This window comes from Artibeus jamaicensis, unplaced genomic scaffold, assembly GCF_021234435.1.
Source record: "Artibeus jamaicensis isolate MK-2021 breed Jamaican fruit bat unplaced genomic scaffold, CSHL_Jam_final contig_354, whole genome shotgun sequence".
NCBI classification, from domain to species: domain Eukaryota; kingdom Metazoa; phylum Chordata; class Mammalia; order Chiroptera; family Phyllostomidae; genus Artibeus; species Artibeus jamaicensis.
The window spans coordinates 15,638,752-15,660,482 of NW_026521803.1; the positions used below are offsets into that span (position 1 = coordinate 15,638,752).

Here is a 21,731-nt window from a genome sequence, read left to right on the forward strand (position 1 = left end):
TAAATTTTAAAAACATGCTAAATTTGGAGCTAATTAAATTAGCTCCAAATACCTTGAATTATAAATACCTTAGCCCACTGCTACTTCTTGTTTGCGGGTCATACGCTTTATATCCACTGCTCTTTGTTCCCAAGGGTGCATTTTCTTGAATTCGAACAGTTTGCACTGGAGGGGTACACTCCGGGCCCTCGTCCTGGTCTTTTACATTAACAGTAACTGTAGCAGTGCTCATGGCTGATCTTGAAGTCGTTTCTCTAAAATATGGAGCTTCATTAACAACACCAATTTGCAGGGTCAGCTGTTGTCTTTCTTCATAATTCAGCGGCTACAAAAGCAAGTGTGTTGTAAATCAGTTCAAGACATTTAATACTTGGCAATGCTAACTAGTGCATGTAAGTAGTTACATTTGGGACTATGTGAGTGCTATGTTGTGCATAGTCTAAGTGCACATACTAAGCATATACCCAGAAACCAGGTGGTGGTGGCGAGACCCCAATCCTTCAACTGACTTAGTAGGTGGAAAAGCCAGCAAAACAAAACAAAACACAAACAAGCAAACAAAGAACTTTTTCCCCAACCTGGAATTTAACATAAGTAACACAGGTCTTGAAACAAATTTCCGGAAATATTTAATGCAAATGGTTCAAAGTTAACACTTGAGATATTACTTTAGGAGCTCCATACCCTAACCAACAGTTATTTACTACTTCGTTAATTTTGGGACAGCTTACCCTACCCTCCTGAGGTGAATCAAGTTATTTGTACTGGGTTTAAGGTGGGAAATGTGGGTTAAATTTTATAAAACATTTTTAAGAGAAAAAAAGCAAGAAAAGAGAGAGCTAATGGACATCACATTTTCCTTTTTTTCTTCTTTCCCATCCTAATTATGTTCTAAAAACTGGTAGTACCAAGCTTAATGAAAGGTTTTTATTTTGCCTGATATGTAGTTGGAATGGGAAGGGGTGAAACCATTTCCTAGTAGAGAGAACTGTGTCAGGTCTTAGACTTCACAGAAATAAATTTCCTCTTTAGAATACCAAGGAACAGGGCAGGGGGTGGGTGAAGAAAAAGACAAGATTTAAAAGACATTTCTTTGCTGTTTTGAACAAAGGAAACCCAGATTGCAGCTAACCTTCCTCATTGTAAGAAAAATGCATTTATCATTTTTGATCCATGCTCCCTGTGAATATGTACAAAAGGGAAACGCCACAGACCCAGGACTGACTCATGTTCTAATTAAAGATGAAGCAGATACAAGCCTTGGACTCTGTCTGAAGCCAAAGAAGCTCGGATCACTTTATGGGCTAACCATGGCTCCTGCGTTAGCAGTGAGTGCTGAGATACTGCAGAGTGGTATGAAAAAGACGTTTTAGAAGTACTCAGCGGAATACTTAGAAGTTTGAACAGCGGAGGCTTCTCATTCTGAACCAGGAAATTAAGGACCTAACGTACACTGAATACAGAGGAACAGATCTACAAACAACCTCTCCATGAGTTTGACCTGGATTGACTCATCATTTGGGAAATCAGGAAGTGGAGGCTCCGTGACCCAGCTAAAGAAAGAACAGGCTAGGAAAGTGGTTACAAAGTAAATACTATTATCATATTATACAAATATGTATAATATATATACACATATATATAATATTGTTTTTAAATGATGCCTATATATATATATAATGTTGTTTTTAAATCATGCCTTTATAGAAGGTTCCTAATGCTAATAATTTTTAATTAATTTATGAAGATACAGTTGTTTCTGAAATTTAAAGTGCTACTTAGGGACTATCGAATCAATTGTCCAAAAGGTACAAATTTTCAGTTATAAAATAAATATATCATGGAAATATAATACAGCATGGTGATTATAGTTAATAATACTATATTGCATGTTTGAAAGTAGCTAGAAGAGTAGATCTTGAAAGTTCTTATCACAAGAAAGAATTTTTGTGTGTATGGGAACAAATATTAACTGGACTTTATCATGGTGATCATTTTGCAATATATAAAAGTATAAGATTATGTCACACACCTGAAAATAATGTAAATTAATATAACATTGTGTCAATTATACCTCAATTTAAATTAAAATTTTTCTAAAATTAATATACATCCTATTATACATGAAGAACATAGCATTTACATTTATCTATCTTTCTCTCTCTATATATATTTTTTTATTCCTACATTTACCAAAATTCCTTTCTTTTCATTTACTTTAGTATGCTGTTCTATGATATTATAAAACACAAACAACTAATTTACTAATTTATTCTTACCTTAATCACCCAAAGAACTCCTTCATTAGTTTTGAGATCTGTTACAATTTTAAAATTTCCATTTTCATTGCCACTTAGAATGGTATAATTAGCTCTCCAATTAGAAGTATTAAATAAATCCTTATCCTCCACACTAACACGTAAGATTTCCACATCAACTTTATTTTCTTCCACTGATGTCACATACTAAAATAATAAAAACAAAACAAAAAGATTTAATTAGTAACTCACAAAAATAGAACACCATGTGAAGTAAGCCTGCTTCATCTAATTTCCAAAGTATTATATTTATATGATTTTAAACCTTCACTCCAAACTTCTGTCCAGGGGACATGTTATTTGAAATCATGTGAGATGGACAGAGATGTGCATATTTAGCAATTAACCCTGGGCTGCCCAGTTTTCTTTTTATTAATATCATGTACTTACAGAAGTTTGAGTAAAAGTTGGCAAGTTGTCATTCACATCTTCAATCTCAATGATGCAAGTTGAAGTTGTGTACAACCCAAAAGGTTGACCATTCATGTCTTGCACCTTGATTTGCAACTGGTATTTATCAACTAACTGCAAAGAAAGTAGGAATTTAATTACTGAGTGGCAGCAACATTATAAATAAAATTTTATACTCTACAAATTTTTCTTGCATTAAAAATGTCAGAGGTACACTATTAAATTTCATAGCTTTCATGTGCTAGCAGAAGAATAATTTCCTCACACTAATAATTTTCAATTAACTTATTAAAATAGAGTAGTTTCTTAAGTTTATAGTACTACTCATAGGTTATGGAATTAATCCATTGGTTTTAGCTTTACTCAACAGGAAGTAAAGATATAGCCTGGAACATTTAAAGTTGCCTAACAATTAATCAAAATCTTCGTCTCCTATCCAAAACACATTTTCACATTCAAAAATATGTAGCAGTGACTTTTATACCAGCCTTGTAAGAAAGCAATATGGTAAATATCATTCTGTAAAAAAGACAGATTTTAAATATTAACTTTACATTGATAAAAAGATCTTTGTATTAGTATGAAAATGAGGGTCTAGGTTATGTCATTTTTGTTCCCAGTGGAAATAGAATCTCTGGTTCTTAAGACTTTTCATTCAGAAGAGATTGCAGAAGTTATCACCAGTTTCAAAAAACTGTGTTTCTCCCCATGATGGTTTTATTTATCATAGGTAATGGAGATATAGAATGATTATGAATACATCATAATGCCTCTAGATGAACATGAGAAAACTTGGGTCCAATTCCCAACTCCCAAAATAATAAATGTAATCTCAGGCAGTTGGAAAATTCTCCTTATATAGGTTTCCTCTTCTGTAAATCGGCAATAATCATATATTTCCTACATAGTTTGTCTCTTCTCATAAGATAATATGTGAAAAACTATCTTATTTTATTCTCTTATATAGCCACCTTCTTCCTTTAATTCCATCACTTCTTAAAGATTCCTGTCTTCACACATTTCCTAAAACCTAAAATTTTTCTCAATCCCTATGCTTTTTTACACAAAACTTTCTGATTTATGTTTTTCTCATAACCAACCACATATATTGACTCGAAAACTAATAGCCTTATTTCATTTAAAAGTTCTGAAAACTGCATGCTAGTATACTTTCAGGAGGAAATATGTGTTTTATTTGTAGAAAATTAAGACATTGGAAGTAACCAAAAGATTAATAAAAAATGAAGTTTTGGGGGGCTTAACTTGTGATATCCTCCAATGGAACAAAAATTCTGATGTTTAAAGGGCTAAAAGGATTGAAGATAGCAGATGAAAACTGGAATCTAGAGTCTAAAAGGGACTCCAGAGCACTCTCGGAGAAAAGTACTCCAAAGGTCCTTCATTACCTTTTAGCTGATTCTACCAGAAAGATCCATTCATGACAAAGATAAAAAGAAGAAGTGGTTTATAACTGGCTTTAGCTGCACACCTAATTCCATGAAGAACCTGCATGATGTGTAGGGCTCTAACACTAACTCATTCATTTATCCAACAAATGATACTGTATTCTTCACTGGCAAATACAATAAAAATAAATGAATTTACAAATACTAAGATAAATAAGTGTCAGTTTCACTTAGAAATTTCTTTGGGGATGCAATAAAAAATGATTAATTTTACTACATTTTAGCCCATAGCCAGGGGTGTCAAACTCATTTTCGCCAGGGACCACATCAGGCTCGCGGTTGCCCTCAAAGGGCCAAATGTAACATTAGGACTGTATACTTATAGCTACTTCTTAACATTTAAGTGAGAGCACGGCACTGCTGCTGGGTAGAAACAAGGTGCCAGGCTGCATAAAAGAAGGTGGAGGGCCAGATTGGGCCAGCAGGCCTAGGGTTTGCTCCCTATGTCATTGTCCATGGGAAGAAATGGGAGGTATACACAGTGCACTTCTGCTGAATAGGACAGTCTGCTGTTCTCTTAAGGAAAAGTACTTGCGTGATTGTTTGATTGATGAGCTGAACAAACTGTTGTTGTTTTATTTTTAAATAAAATACATCTCTATATGAAAGGCATCTGGTTTTTCAGATTGGTACATTTGAGAAACCATATTCTGTCAAACAATGTGAATGATACCTTACAGGGAAAAAACTACTTATTAATAATAATAAATTGGAGTGTTTAAACATAAATGAGAATTCTAGAAAATTTTCATCTACCCTTGTGATATTAATGGAAGTGAAGAGTTGATTTTCAACATTGTTCAATGAAATATATTCTGCATAACTTAGTGAATCTATATGACTAATGTATAATGTTATAAAATCACACATGGGTGAACTAGCCACACAATAAAAGTAGACCAATGGGTTTTAATGTAACGATGTATGAAAGTTCATTGATAAGACTTCAGAGTGCACTTTGCAAAAAACATTTATGAAACTACCAGTTGTCAAGTTTTGGTATAGTTTCAAAGATGAAATCTACAAAGACCTAAAATTACTATTAAAATATTTAATACTCTACTCTTTGCTAACTTTGTATCTGTGGGGTTTTGGGGTTTTTTTTTATGTACATAAGCTAATACTGCCTTTTATAACAGAGCCACTGCAGGAGATATGGGAATCCATCTGTCTTATATAAAACCAGGTATTAAAGAGTTTGAAAAATTACATAATAATACCATTATTCTCACTAAATTATTTATCATTTTAGAAAATAAAATTGTTCTTTTATTAAAAATTACATTAACATGTAATATATCCATAATTATTTTAAGTGAGTAATTAAATACATATTTTAAATTTTCATCAGTTTTAAATACTAATGGGCAAATAGTGATAAATATAACCCATACAAAGAAAATGTCTTTGGAATCTTCAAAAATACTTAAGATTGTAAAGAGATTTCGAGATTCGAAAATTTGAAGGCCATTGCTCTATTCCATGAGGGATAAAGAAAATGAGAGCAAATGAATCTGATACGAAGTTTTAGGAATCAAAGAAACCTATTATACTATATTTTAAGATTAAGAATTATAAACATAGTAAGCAGGCCAGCTAAGCTGCTCTAAGAATTCAGCTGAATATATGTTTGGTGAAGGAGGCAAGAGTTAAATAAGCAAGTTAACACACTACTATAGTATAACAGTCACAGCAGAAATGGACAGAATATAAAAGTGGAATAATCTTGAAGGTAATATTGACATGCTGTAGAAAGTGAGTTGATCTAGGTATATGGGGAGATATGAAATACAACTTGGAGAACATCAATTCAAGGACAGAATATAAAATTATTAACAGGAAAAAGATGCATTAATGTCATTTTTACTAGAAAAGATGGGAAGCAGAGCATGCTTAGAAAGAAGGAAAAGTTCGATTTTAGATGCACTGCATTTTAGGTACCTCTGAAACATCCAAATAAGCATTTCTAGCAGTCAACTGAAAACGGTATGCCAGATTAGATATAATCTTCCTTTTAATCTATGCAAGGAGAAGAATGCAAAAGAACCTACCAAGAAAGACATGATGCAGATAGAAAAAGAAGCTCTCTTTTCACTGCTATCTGTGGATAAATTTCTACACATTTCCAAAAGTTTCCCTTTTTATATTTGATATTTGTTTTTAATACCATCAATGTTTATATTGGGAAATTCAATCTTATACAACACAATTCAGGAGAGAATGAATTAGAGTTTCGAAATTAGTGCACTGCAAAGGTGATGACCGCCATTAACATACTTAAAATGATCTTTTTTCTAAAAGTAGATTCACAACACACTTTTCAAAAACACATTCACAGGTGATACACAGACATATCCGGGTTCCATGAAACAACAACAAGGCACACATATTTTTCGTTGATATTGATGTTACCTTTCTGTCCAGCTGAGATGAAGTGGTGGTAATCACACCTGTAGATGGGTGCATGGAGAACAGGCTGGGCGATGCTGGCAGCTGCTGCAGGATGGAGAACTTCAGGAGCGTGTGGAGTGTGCCAGGCTCATCCTTGTCCACTGCGCACACCTGCCCCACGGTGGAGCCTGCGCATTGAAAAATCCTCTTTAATATCCAAAACGTTTACATTTTTGACTTTCCCTTCAGATTCATCCTTTCCATCTACTTTGAAAGTGTTTTGGAACACTTATATATCAGTAATGATAGTTTTTATAATAATAATATAATGGTACCATAATAGTTTCTGTGTTTCTATATAAAGTAGCCCTTCTGGCAGATAAAGTGTTTCTCAGATAAGGTCAAGTGAAAGGAGTTCATCATCACCAAGCCCTTATTATACAAAATGTTAAAGGGACTTATCTAAGGAAAAGATAAAAAATATAAACAGTAAAATGAACAAACTCACAGCTATTAGCAACCAAATCTAAAAACACAAACAAACTGAGCAAACAACTAGAACAGGAACAGAATCACAGAAATGAAGATCACATGGAGGATTATCAGCGGGGATGGGGAGTGGGGAGAATGGGGAAAAGGTACAGGGAATAAGAAGCATAAATCGTAGATAGGAAATAGACACAGGGAGGGTAAGAATACTATAGGAAATGCAGAAGCCAAAGAACTTATATGTACAACCCATGGACATGAACTAATGGGGCGAAATGTGGGTGGGAGGGGGTGTGCAGGGTGGAGGGGAGTGAAGGGGGAAAATGGGACAACTGTAATAGCATAATCAATACAATATATTTAAAAAATAAAAACTATGAACAGAGAAAAAATAAAGTATCCTTCCTTTTAAATATCTCAGGAGCCTAATGTTTTTGATGTATTTTTTTCTTTATATTAAGTTTTTGGGGGTGATACTGGTTAACAAAATTACACAAGTTTCAGGGGCACGATTCTATAACACATCATCTGTCCGCTGTATTGTGTGTTTAACAGGCCAAGTCTCCTTCCATCACCACTTACCAGCAGCCTGACATTCTGAAATTTGATGACCATATCTATATTTACTGTGTTTAATGTATAATTTTATAAATGTTGATAACATCCCTTCATGGTCTTTTTATTTCTTTTATTTCTTTTAAAGAGTTCACTGTTCTCTAAGCTTTTTTCTACTTGCAAGCTTGTGCTTAAATTAAACATATGGGTATGTTTCCTCTGAAAATTTTTGGTTTAGTTAAGTATTTCTAGAGGGAAACTAAAAAACTGCAATCTGTCTTTCAGCTAAAATGATCCATTCTCGCAGGATGAGAAAACATTTGTAGTATTCTCAACAACATTTGTGATTGATTATGCCCAAAGTATTGTCAATCATTTAATCACTACGGAACATTATTAGCTCTCTTAAAGGCTAAGACTTCAGTTGCTCAAAGGCTTACTCTTTTTTTAGAGTATGTTCTCCTAAAAGTATTTATTTTATCTTGAACAGGAAGGTAAAGTAACATTTATTGAATAACTCCTATTTTACAGGCCCTGTGGTTGACATTCCATGTGTATTATTTATCATTTAATTTTCATGACAAACTTGCGTATTGATTTCCCATGTCACAGATTGTCAGAATTTTTAAAATGGTCCTAGCTCACATCACCCCACTAGCTCGTGAAGGGGAGAGTAAAATCCCCCACAGAGCAGCCTGACGGGTAAATCCCTTGTTACCAGCAGGATATGCTGCTTCCCAAGATCATAGAAAAACTCAACTACCGAAGTGAAACACCCAGTTGCCACACACTGTTAAAGTGGGTACTCACCAACTCTGCTGTGTTCAGCAATTCTAAAAATATAAGTTTTTTCTGTAAAAATTGGCGGATTATCATTTTCATCCTCAACTTTGATTATTATGGGAAGTGGACGATCTGTAGAATATCCATCCGGAGTTGTTGCCAAGGCAACTATCTGTGAAGAGGGTAAAATAAGAAGAGCAAAAATAATCTATCAAAATATGATTCAAACTAGTGTTGGCTTTAAGTTATAGACTGTTCAGTATTTTAATGTGAGGGTTACCTCTTGTTATTGAATTTGGAGGTGAGCATACATTAATGCCATAAAAGGTGGTTAATTTCATGATGTAGTATAACATTTTATGTTTAAATTTATCTAATAGATGATTTTGTTTTCCTCACTATTGCTGTATTGTTCTTCAGGAATGTAATGTTTTTTATTTCCTTTTCCAAAACCAGTCTTAAGGATTATTATATTTTGTTTTGTTTGAAAGTTTTAGATACATGAATTTTAAATACATTTTTTAAACTTTGGATTCTTTGGATTCCAAATTTCCCATGTACAGTTATTTGAGATATTGTCTTACTTTCTAATACTAATTATGACTTCAGGTACACTGATAGTTAATTCAGGTAACTGTCTTCATACAAACTTTTGATTTAAAAAGGGAAATCAGAAATAAAATTAATGAATGGCTGCAAATTATGTGTGAAGTACAATTTATTCCTTTTGATTTTATAATATAAATTTCAATTCCAATTTTTCTCAAAACAACTACCACAAAAATAGCAGAACACAGATCCTTAGAGGGTCACCTTATAGCAATTCTAACCCTAAATATTTAATTCAATGTCTGCATGCCTATTCAGTTAATTTAGTCTACTAATGAATAATTAACTAATCCAAAACAGATAGAAAATAATTAAAATTGAACTAAGCTAAAGGACCAATCTTTTGTTGGAAAAAATCAATACGTTAGGTTAAATTCTTACATTACTAACTTTCATTTCACCATGGGAAGCTCCCCACATGAAGAAAAGATTGAATAATCTTTCTTAGCTAAGCACTGTCCATAGTCCTTACTTGCTCACCAGAAGTGAATTTTCTCCCATTGCTAAGGGAGAGTTAATTCTAAACTTCACTTACATCCCATTTCTCACTCTACTGTCCACAGATCTTTTTTGTCAACTAAATAACTGCTTCTGAAGTGGTACTCTTTTTTCTTTGGAAAAATAGAGTAAAATTATAATGCTGGGAAATTTCTAATAGAATCTACGAAATTCTTTTTGCTTCAAGCCATGGCTGCAGGATCAGAAGCGTAGATGACAAACTCAGAAAACAGAAAAGGGTAAAATGAATTGAGAATGAGAAAAAAAGGTCAAGTGGACTAATTACCAACATAATACATAAACTTCAGACTTTACCTGAAAAGATTCATACTGCTCACGATCTACACGCCGATTACAATACAGATTTCCAGTGTCCCTCTCTATATGAAATAAATTCAGGGGTTCTTCGTCAACTCCAGGCCCTCTTATAGAATAGTATACAGTGTAGTTTTGTGCTGAATCAGATTCAATCTAGAAGGTAGATATTGACATGAGACAAATGTTTATTTAGCAAAACTTTCATCTGTATATTTATACAATCACATGGCTAATAAATAACGCTGTTTTTATTTATGATTACATATGAATAAACAGCAACAAGAAAATAAGCACAACTTATAATTGAGACATTTCAAGAGCAAGGCATGAAGAAAACAATGTAATAGCATCTTAGTTTTCCAGAATACCTAAGGAATATTTTAAAGGCTAAATGATGCCTATTTGGACCAAACATCTAAGACTTTTCCTGCCTTAGAAAACAAAATATTCTGAGCATGAAAAATTATTCTGTTGCCATTAAAAAACAAAAACAAAATAAAATGTGAATTTTTATATAAGGTGGGCAAAAGTAGATTTACAGTTGTAATACAAATAAATAATACAATAATTAATAAATAATTATACAAGAATAAATTGTTTCACATACTCACAACTGTAAACCTACTTTTGCCACTCCTCTATGATAAAAGATTTGAGATACTACATTTAAAGTGTTCTGCCTGCATGGCAAAAACTTGAAAATTTTTTTCTGAATTAGCTTTTGTTATTTGTAAGCACCTTCTTCATTACAGGAGATGAGTTTGCATGGTTGGGATGGGGAGGGATAGGGAATAATGAGAATATAAATGGCATAATAGCTTTGCAAATGCAATATTCTGCTGCTTGATTCAAAATCAAGTTTCTTCCCAGTTGCTTTCAACCTCTTGGTAAAATCTTGACTATATATCAGAGTGATTAACACAATTATTTTCTAACAATTTGATTCTCAACTTTGTTATTCTCTCAGCTGCATTACATTTTTGGATAGAATGTAAAGGAGGATTCTCTCTCACCATTTCAAGAACTCAGGGAAAAGAAACCCAAGTCATAGACTGAATGATAGTGGCCACTGATAGTGGAAGAAGGCAAAAAGATTTGTTAAAGTTTCCACAAAATGTTAAAAAAGAGAGAGAAAAAAAAGTAAATCCAGTACAATTGAAGCAGTAGACTTGGGGATAAGCAATAGAAGGTTGTACGAGATCTGTCCAGAAAAAGCCCAGCCATTGTTAATGTAACATTGATGGCTTGTGTCATGTCAATGTAACCTGGCAGCCAAGGAGAGTGGATGGACTGCAAATGTGTGAACAATGATGACGTCACTGTACTAGTCAGTGGGGGTGGTAGATGCTGTTGAGTAAACATGTGTACTATGTGGCCTGTCGCATTCAAAATGACTGAACCAGTAGAGCAACGAATCCGCATCAAATTTTAGGTTAAGCTTGAACGTTCCTCCACAGAAGCTATTCAGATGATTCAGAAAGCCACAGCTATGGGCAACTGGTGATTGGCAGCTTCATCATGACAACACGCCCACTCATGCATCATGTCTTTTGCACAGTTTTTTTGTTGAAACATCAAATCACCCAGGTGACTCTGACTCCCTGCAGCTCAGATTTGGCATCCTGTGACTTCTGGCTTTTCCTATAACTAAAATAACCTTTGAAAGAGAACAGACTTCATACTGTCAATGAGACTCAGGGAAATATGATGGGAAAAATTGGGAGAACTGTGTGAGGTCCCAAGGTACCTACTCTGAAGGAGACACAGGTGTCATTGTCCTGTGTACAATATTTCTTACATCTTGTATCTTCTTGAACAAATGTGTCTATTTTTCATATTACATGGCTGGGTACCTCCTGGACAGACCTCGTATGTTAGTATCTTCCACTTAGCATTTGGCCTTTTATCAGCGATTTTCCTTCTTTTTTTTTTTTACAGAAAGCGTTTGGGAGTTTTCTATACCCCAGAAAATTAAGGAACCATGTGTTTAAGGTTGTTAGATAGATTTTACAGTTTTAGTAATGACCTTTGCATGACTAAAACTGCAAAAAATATACGCAGATATAAAGATATATATTTATACCCATGTATAAATATATATCTTTATATCTATACATATGATATGCATACACATTTATTCATATATTCATACACCACTATCTTTTAAATATGCATTGTCTAAATATTTTTTTAAAAAGATGAAAACCATAGACCTTCACAGTGGAAAAAAGTCAATTATACCTGTTCAAGAAAAAGCGGGAAAGGACCCAGGTAATTCTCCATCATTGAGACAGGGATTGGAGCCCATCTTCTCTTGGCACGTCTCAGAATGGTTTCTTTAGAATCACTTTGCTTTAGCACCTCAATTTAGGGGAGAAAAAATAAAGTCAACAACCATTCTATTGTCGAACATTAGAATGTTGATTATCTTCCTCCTCTCATGAGAACTAGCTGAGGCCAGGACTATGGCCCTGGTAGTGCTTGAAAATAAAACCAAACATCAACAGTGCAAAAAGAGAATGAAGAGATAACTGCCCTGTTATCACAGTCATCCTCTTGAGAGAATAATTTCACGGGCACATGAAAGAAACATGAAACTGGAAGCCTGGAAACAAAACTGAAAAACGAAATTACTCTTGCCACGATGCCATGCCAAAGATGGAAGGAGGGATATGGAAAGAAAATCAGTAGAATGCCTGCCCCTCTCAGTTTAGCATCAGCACCTTCCACTCACGAACAGTAGGAAGAGTCAGGGAACCACCAGAGAGGTCAACGTCAGAACCAGGGGAGAAACCTGGTGGCAACTCTCCAACTGCTACAGTGAGTAACGGCCAATGGTGACCAGAAGCCATTTTGAACTTGGGTGTCACAAAGTAATAAGCATAGATGAGGTCTAAACCTCAACCTAACGTAGTCATCTACTTTCTAAGACTACAGATTATGCTGTCTAAGATAGCGCGAGGCCTCCAGAGGTGGTTTGAAAACTTGTTTTTAAAAATCTACCCTACAGTAAAGATCAATAAATGCTTCTTTGTGTCCAATCTCAAGCTTTCATGCTGTAGCATCTCTCCATTTCTCTTTTTATGTATGAAATAAAAAGGGATTACAAACTCTAGTTACTCTATGTTGCAGAATCCTCTTCCCTTTGAACAGTATTAAATGTGTCATGGTTTTCATTCATCTTCAAGTTAAATTATCCCGTCCTTTCTGATTCCACAACTTCCCTGGTAATGTTAGTTACACCTGAAGTAAATACTTCATTATACCATATTCCATTCTGTCGTTCAGTATACCTTCGTTTGATGCTCTAAAAGGACCAATATTTGCTTTTCTTCTTGGTTCTCGGTATTGGAAAGTGATATGGTAAAATTTCTCTTCTCTGAGGACAAAAGAATAGCATTTGTTGTATAGACTGAACCATCTTCTAAAATTTGGAAATCAGGATCACTTGAATGAATTAGATTTGCAGACTTAAAACATTCCTTCAGGTTAACTGTAAAAAAATATACACAGCAATCATTTGCAAGGTAAAACATACCAACATAGAGTTTTAACAGCAGTATACATATGGGGGCAAAAACTTAAAATTAGCTACACTGACACGTAAATTTTTCATTTTTAAAGAACATATGAAACTATGGTTAATTAACTTGTGCTAAACACAAAAATACATACATCACTTCTAATAAGGTACACTATATCCTTTTAAAGAAGGGACATTTAGTGCTCGCTTCGGCAGCACATATACTAAAGAAGGGACATTTATTTTCAAATAAAAGCTCCATTGTTCAAATATTTTTGCCAATACCAAAAAGTTTTTATTTATTAATTAAAATTGGCTAGATAGCAACATAAGTACATTTGAAGAAAGTTATAAAGCATCGAGGAAGTTAAAATTGGCAGATATTGAATTAAAATATCATTTTATTAAAATAGGTATATCTATTATTAAATAGTCATATTCTGTGTTCTCATTGGTCTGATCTTTTCTAATACAGTTGAGTTATGTAAAAAATTTAATTACAGAAAAAATAAGATGTAAAAATCAATGCCAATAAGATGTCAAAATGTTTTAGGACAAAAATCTGAAGACAAAACCATTAAACTTCAGAAATAATTTCAATACTTTTTCTCAGTTTCACAGAAGCATGTTAAAACACACAATATCCTTCCATTAATGTAAATATTGTTTTTTTTTACTCAATCTAAACCTTTTTATCTACTTCCTATAGTCATGTTTTTCCATTAAAAATATTCCTTTCATCAGAACGGTGCCACATGCGTTATACACAATAATATACTGTACAAGTCCTAACTCTTAGTTCCAATATAGTTATCCTTCTAAAAGTCACACTATCTGTACAAGACCCTACAAATTAGGATTTCACATATTTTGGGAGTTCCTTACCTCTACCCACAAATTTCTTAGCGTCCAGCTTGGAGGGGACATCTAGTGTCACTTTTTTGCAGGCACCACAGGCAGATATTGAAATCTAAAAAAAATCAACATCATATGCATTCAAAAGATACTTTTTACTATATATATAGTTTATATAAACTATAAATCTTTGTAACTGTGAATCAGTTTATATAATTAACAAGGTAACATAAAAACACAGACTGGAGTAAGAAAATCAGAAAAAAATTCTATCAAGGAGAAGAATAAAATAATAAACTGAGAGTCATGACTCACTCCTTTGCTAAGCATGTAAGCACAGAGAACTTCTTACTGTATTGGGTTTTGTCTTCTGTAAAATAAGGTTAATAGTCATTTCACAACCTTACCAGGTACACCGAGGAAGCAACGACAATCTAAGCAAGAGAGAACTGACACTATTAAGAAGGTAGCACAGATGTATAAATAGAAAAGAGACACAAAAAAATTTAATGAGCCAGCAAAATGTTTCAGCTAATTGTAGATCACCTTAATGAAATGCAGTACCATATCAATAATAGCCTAAATAAAACCTCAGAAAGAGCAGGTAGCATTAACTCATTGGCATGGATTGATTTGGAAAGTATTTATTTAATACCCCACAGAAACCAGCACATAACTTTAAAATACAAACTTATTTTGAAGGTGCATCTTCTCATAAATGAGAGTTAAGGTCATTTTACAAAACATTTCACTTAAAAATTTTAAATGAGTTAGTGATTTATTGGAACCAATTCCAATACACTGTATATTCAAACACACTGGAATTTAACCCCATTCTCTCTGAAATTTTACGATGGATGTTTCTGAAAGATTTACAATAGTTTTCCTGTAGTTTGACTAAACATAAGATAGGTAAAACTAACATTGACGTCATTATTTGCAAAGTCCATAATCAAAAATTAAAATCAGCAAAATTTGGATAAAAACTTTTATTTCCAATAATCATGAAAGAACCTTCAACTATCTAGTTTTAATTACACATGAAGAATCAGGCAAAGCAGGAATCATATTTCACTGGAAGTTGGGGATGGACCCAATGAGGAGTGTATCTGAACTGGAAATTAAAAGATTAGACGAATTGTCACTCACTGCATGGCCAAGAGAGCACAGGATTCAGGTGACTGGGGACTCAAGGTGATTGAAAGCAAACATCTACTTACTCATTCCGCCAACATTTATAAGTTGCTTACTAGGTCCTAGACAGTGCTCAAAGGCTACAGCAGTGAACAAATCAAAGTCTTTGACTTTATTGAGGTTACATTATAATGAGAGACATAAAATACACAAAAGCACAAAGGTTACATAATGAAAGAGATATATATATATATATATCTTTCATTATATATATAATGAGAAATTATATATATAGTAGTGAGAAAAATAAGGCAAGGAGAGAGAGTGACAAAAAGACCAGAAGCTTGAATGAAATGAGGGGGAAAACCAGTTCACCAACAGAAGGGTCTTCCAGATGGCGCAAAACCAAAACAAACGCCCTGGAAGGGGGCGTCACCTGTGTCTCAGAGGAACACAATGGAGGTCATCACAGTAGAGCACAGCGAGTGAAAAGTGATAGATGATTAAGAGGCAATCAGAGACACATCGTGTAGGATCTCAAAGGCCATACTAAGGAGTGCAGACTTTATTCTGAGTGCAGAGAGAAGCAGCATCACCTACGGGAGGAATCCAAGAGAGGGAGGATGGCTACTTAGACTAAGGTAGAAACAGAGGAGGGTAAAAACAGAGAAGGCAAGAAAGGCTGGATTAAGACAACACTTTAGATAAGTGTCTTATATATCCATTCATTCATGTAGTCAACAAATATTTGTTGAATCTCTACTACGTGTCAGACACAGAGAGACGTAACAACATGATCTTCACAAAACACTCAATTCAAGGGTAAGGCATATTTGTAATTGCAGTAGGTGGGGTAAATGACAGGAAAGTACGAGGTGTTATGGGAGAACAGGGAAAATTGGCCTCCTGTAAGAGCCAGATAATGCCACCTGAGCAGTGGCTACAAGTTACCCCTGTCAAGAAGAGGCAGAGTTTGCATGTTCCAGAGAGGAATAATTTATGCAAAAGCCCGGAGATGACACAGAGCTGAACATGAAAATCTGGAGTAACTGATGGGAGGAACAGAAGTTTAAAATGTATTCAGAGAAGTAGGTGTGGACACATTCTGAATAGCATTAACAACATATATAGATCTTACTTCCTAAAGAAAGACCATGATTTGTTTTAAGCAGATAAATTACATATGAAGCTTTCCATTTGAATACAGTAAATCTGACCAGTATGGAGAATGAATTGGGGAACAATTTTCCTTTCCAAAAATGGCAGCTATGTCATTCAGACAAAACCCCATGCCCAAATTGAAAATGATGGATACATTCTTTTGTAAGGATTTGCTAGACAAAAACTCAGGATAAAGCAGGAACACAGAGTAGTAACTAGAAATGACATCTTAATCTGACAAAATTTTAGTCTGGTCTTTTGGTTCCACAGAAAAGAGTGAAATCAAAGCACAGGCCTGCCTAAGATCTAAGACAAGAGTTGCCCACATTAACCCAGGACCCAAATGCAAAGCCTTCATTGCAGGGGTGAGCTGGAAGTAAACCCCTTGCATGGATTTGTGATCAACATTCATATCACTTGCTTGGTCCAGGAACCTCATGCCATTAATTAATGTAAAGTCTTGGCATGTGATCAAAACTATAGATGCTGAAAGACATTTGACCAAATTCAATAATCACCCTTAGATTTTTTTAAAATGGACCCAAACTAAGAATTGGTAAGTATTTCTTTGATATAATTTTTATATTGTATCATAAACACCACATTGATGGGAAAACACAAGCAGTGGCCACACTAAACTCAAAAACAAGACAGCTTTTCCAAGGTCAATATTACAGTTAACATTACATTAATGTCTATCATGCAAGAGGAAGATATTACATAGCATACGAATGGGAAAAAAAGAGGTAAAAAATCTGTATTTGCACTTGATATGATTATTTACTTGGAAACCCCAGCAAATCAGCCAATAAATTACTATAAAACAATAAGAATTTCAGTGAAGGAGCAGCAATAGCAATTAAAATATAAAAATCGTTAGTATTTTTACGCATAAATAAAAGCAGTTAAATAATATAAGAGAAGAAATCATTTTCAAAAGTAATAAAATAGAATGCCAAGAAGCAAACATAACAAGAAATATATAAAACTTATTTGAGAAAAATCTGAAAATATTTCTGAAGAACACAAAGGTAGACTTTATAAAGATATATCTTTATTTTGAAAAAAAAGTAAACACCACAAATATATTAATTTCACTAAGTTATAAATTTTATGATCCTAATAAAAATCCCAACAGTATTTTTTCTGGAACTAGGCAAGCTGTTATAAAATGTCACAACAAAATATCAGTAATTAAGAATAGACAAGAAAATTACGAAAAAGAAAAGCAATGAAAGGATATTAGCTCTAGCACATATTAAAAGATTGCAAAGTCTCAATAATAAAAATAATAAAATATTGGGACATGAAAAACTGAAAGACGCTAGATGCAGACAAATTGGAAAGGAAGAAGTAAAACAGTTTCCACTTTCATTTGATGTAACTGTAGACCATCCACAAAGGTAGTAACTTTTTGTTACATTCACCAATCTTCTATGAGTTTCCATTTCTTCACAATCTTGGCTACCCAGCATGCTGTCAAATTTTTGGATGTTTGTCAAGTAAGAAATGACATTACAATGTAGTTTTAAATTCATCATTTCTTATTATGAATGAGGCTGGAATATTTTCATGGGCCTTTTTCAATAGTTTATGGGAATTTTTTATATCATGTTCATGTTAGACTTCTTGATTTAGAAGAGCACTTTGCATATTAGATTAACCTTTAAAAGTATGATCTAAAAATATTTTTTCCACTTTGGTAGTTACCTTTGACTTTGCTTCTGATGTTTTTGTTTCATTTGGTATAGTTTTTGGCGAGGGACAAGTATTGGGTGTGTTTTATTACAACTGATTTTCTCAATTTTAATGAATGGCTTTTGAAATCTGAGCCATAAACAGGCCTTCTTGACTCCAAAGTTAAAAAGAAATTGATCATTTTTTTCTTCTGTTCTTCTGTATGGTAGCATATGTTATATTTAAATCTTTCATATGTTAGGAATTTTCTGTGGTGTTCTGCATGAGGTATGGATTCACCTTTATCTTTTGCCAAATGACTGCCTAGATCAAGTACTACACATAGCACAGTATTGTCTACATCCCTCCTCAATGAAGTGTTATGACATCTATCATAAAACAGCTTTCTACCTAGCCACATACAACCTTTATGGAGGATAGAGAGAGTACATGCTAGCTACCAAATTTACAGAGTCATTTAAACTTTTATCTGGCAATCCCACTTCTGGTAATCTATCCTATTGCGACACCTGCCCATATGTGAAATAACATATATACGGGCTGATTCATTGTGGCATTATTTGTAATAGCAAAGAGGGATTGCAGAGGTGATGGATAGCAGTAAAGATATTCATGAGCTATTTCTGGACACAGATTTAATGAGACTGAATGATGAATTAAGGGAGGGGAACAGTGAGGAAGGAAAACCAAACAGCTTCCAGACTTTTTACTTAAGGAACAAGGTGTGTCATTGTGTCATTTACTGAAATACAGAGCACTAGAAGAAAAGTAACACTGTTTGGGAAAAAATGTTGTTATCACATCATAGTAGGAACAGAGATATAAAGGCCAGTTCAAAATAAATTTATTCTACGCAGGCACCTGTATGGCATTTTAGGGACAAGACCTAGAACAAACAGGAAGTTTGATTCTGAGTGGTCAGGAATATCAAAAGAAAAGAGAAGTGAATTTCAAGAATAAAGGCGCATCTAGTAGGTGGAAGTATATAAGGCTTGTTAGGATTTAGCAATAAAGTTGTATGATTGTCTGAGAGAGAAAAGCTTCATTGGCATTTAGACAAAGCCAGAGTTCAAGTGGTTAAGACACACGTCAGGCAAGGCAATATTAGGAAGTACAGATGGGCTGAGTTGTGCAATGGTGGATTCCTTGGGTGTCTCTGGGGCATGACAGGTAAAGGATGCCCCCAAAGTCATGCTCATTTAATAACATCTTCTACTCAAATACTCTTCATGCATCTACCCACTTGAGACTCACAACCACAATAACCAGCTGAGACCAGCGGGGCTGTGTAGAGATCCAGCCAAGATCACCAGAACACTAGGCCTTCCTTCCAGTTTGAATGTAGCAGGAAGAGGTGTGCAACCAGAGCCTGTGCCCTGTTTGTCTCCACCCCACTTCTGATCTGTCCTGCTTTGAAGCTAAGGAAGGCCACACAATGGCCATTATTCAATTTATTTATTCACTTACAAGCACTTTCTTCTAAAGAGGAGCTGAGACAAATGCAAAGTTCTATGTAAGTATATACAAAGCAATTCTATTTACTGCCTGTGACTAATCACCCCTTTTCCATCAAAGAACAATGGCCAGTGGTGTGAACAGAGGTGGCACCTTTATTAGGAATCTAACCAAAATTTATTTGTTACCGACTACATATTTTGTGACTGGTATTTCATTCTTGGTTTCCTCAACTGCAATATGTTACCAGCTGTGCACGTGGCCTTTCCTGTTATTAATATGCCCAGGCATTTTGCTAGGGGTTTGGTGTCCACAGAGTTCTAAAGACCTTCTAATAATCAGAACTACAATTTCGATATTTAAAAATTTAAGGAACTCGCTATCAAATGAGAGCAATAGAGAAAGGCAAATAATCCGAATACTTCACCGCCCCTCCCCCCCCGCCCTCCCCCAGTCCCACCACTGCCAGAAGGAATCTTCCCACTCTCTGTCCGCCAGGCTGTCCCTTTGTCTTTTGGGTTTGACTGGAGTCTCAACGTCAAAAGACACCAGGGACCTGAGCACTTTCTCGCCTCCGGTCTACTTAACGTTTCTCCTTCCAGGAGACCCAGGAAGGCCAGTCCGGCCACCTCTGATCCCAAACTCTCCCGGGGGCTGCTCCCTCGCACTGGAGTCCAGCGCCTTCCAGTCCCCGCAGGAGATTCCTGCAAGGGAGGGTGGGGGAGGGCTGTTCGGCCCAAATTTTAGGTCACACCACCTTCCACTCCCTCCCGGCTGCAGGTAGGGTCTTCGCTATTGTGTTTTTAAATGGGAAGAAAGCTAGAGGGCAGGGGGCAGTATCCAGATGCCTCGGGGTACGACAGATCTGGATGATCATTTTCTCAAAAATTAAGGAGAAAGTAACCACACAAGGCGACAAAAAATTTAAAAAGTAAACTGCAAACGCCCACCTGGAGCCCCCACACACACCCACCACGCTAGACGTCGCGCAGGCGCGGAGGGTCCCGGCTTCAGTGGTCCTGAACCCTGGTGGAGGCAGAAGCCACCGAACCTTTCCAGGAACGCGCCTGGGGCGCAGGGGTGCAGCGGCAGCGGGCGGCGCTTCCTGCTCGTACCCGAAGGCTACGCTTTCGGATGGGCGTTTGCAGCTCCTGCCTCCGTCTCTACCTGCCTGCGCTGATTATATCTACCGCACACACCTTTTCTTTCCCCTTCGGGTTCGCGGCACCCAGGGCACCGTCCTCTTTCCGTCTGCCTACCCCCACCGCAACCAACTCCACTTCTTAGTGAGTTTAGTTAGTGAGCCCAAGGCCCACTAACTCTGCTTCGCCCACCACCCCTGCTCTAAGTGTCCCCTTCGGCCCCCAATGGATTGGAGCCCCCTCCAGGGAGCCGGTGGCCCGGGCAGCCACTCACCGTGAGGGTCAGCAGGAGCTGCCAGCAGAGCGCTGCGCTCAGGGAGCGCCTGGCTGGGGCGGCCGCCATGGGAAGACTCGGGGCAGGTCGCGGGCGACACACTCGGGGGCCGGAGTGGGAGGGATCCGCGGGGCCAAAGGCCGCGGCCGGGGAGCGCAGGCTGGGCCCTTGGCGCAGCAGGACTGAGAGGCTGTGCGCGGGGAGAGGCGCCTTTCTTCTCTGTTTCTGACGCTTCTGCTTCTTCCACAAGGGGCTTTTCCTCTAGCCGAGGGTGGGGCTCCAGATGCCTCCGAAACACACCGATCGGCCCCTCCTTAGTATTTTCCTAAGTCTTTATTTCTTTGAGAGCGCAACAGGTGGGAACTCCCTGTCGCCGCCACCCTTTTACCTGCGATAGGTGTTTCTCGCCAGCGGACGTCACCTGTGTGCCCATCTGTCTCCCGCCCCGGTGTCCGCCTGCAGGATCAGTAGGTAGCCCTGCCCAGCCAAAGCCCTGACAATACTACAAAGACGCACTCCGGGAGAGTGCTGGCCGCGGGACAGGGCGCGGGTCGGAGCGGGTTCCCGGCCTGAGCTGCGCCTCTCCAACCCCAGCGGGTCCGGTGCTGGGTCAGGTGCAGGCCCTCAAAGGCCCCCGGCCAGCTGCAGACA

At 36.4% G+C, this 21,731-nt stretch overlaps 1 protein-coding gene across 2 annotated transcripts in view; it reads right to left on the bottom strand.

The window, feature by feature from the left end:
• LOC119057864 (desmocollin-2-like) overlaps window positions 1-21,411 on the bottom strand; it is a 33,917-nt gene extending 12,506 nt beyond the window's left edge. Inside the window, exons 1-10 of one of the 2 annotated variants that reach the window (XM_037156798.2) lie at window positions 21,081-21,410; window positions 14,247-14,331; window positions 13,132-13,331; window positions 12,080-12,199; window positions 9,836-9,991; window positions 8,441-8,585; window positions 6,608-6,774; window positions 2,709-2,843; window positions 2,280-2,465; window positions 69-325 (exon numbers count right to left, since the gene is read on the bottom strand). In XM_037156798.2, coding sequence (XP_037012693.2) covers window positions 69-325; window positions 2,280-2,465; window positions 2,709-2,843; window positions 6,608-6,774; window positions 8,441-8,585; window positions 9,836-9,991; window positions 12,080-12,199; window positions 13,132-13,331; window positions 14,247-14,331; window positions 21,081-21,149 — 1,520 coding nt within the window. In that variant the 5' untranslated portion in view covers window positions 21,150-21,410. Of the gene's footprint in view, window positions 1-68; window positions 326-2,279; window positions 2,466-2,708; window positions 2,844-6,607; window positions 6,775-8,440; window positions 8,586-9,835; window positions 9,992-12,079; window positions 12,200-13,131; window positions 13,332-14,246; window positions 14,332-21,080 lie in introns of both variants that reach the window. The other variant, XM_037156799.2, reaches the window with a different exon arrangement.
• Between the last annotated feature and the right edge of the window lie 320 nt (window positions 21,412-21,731).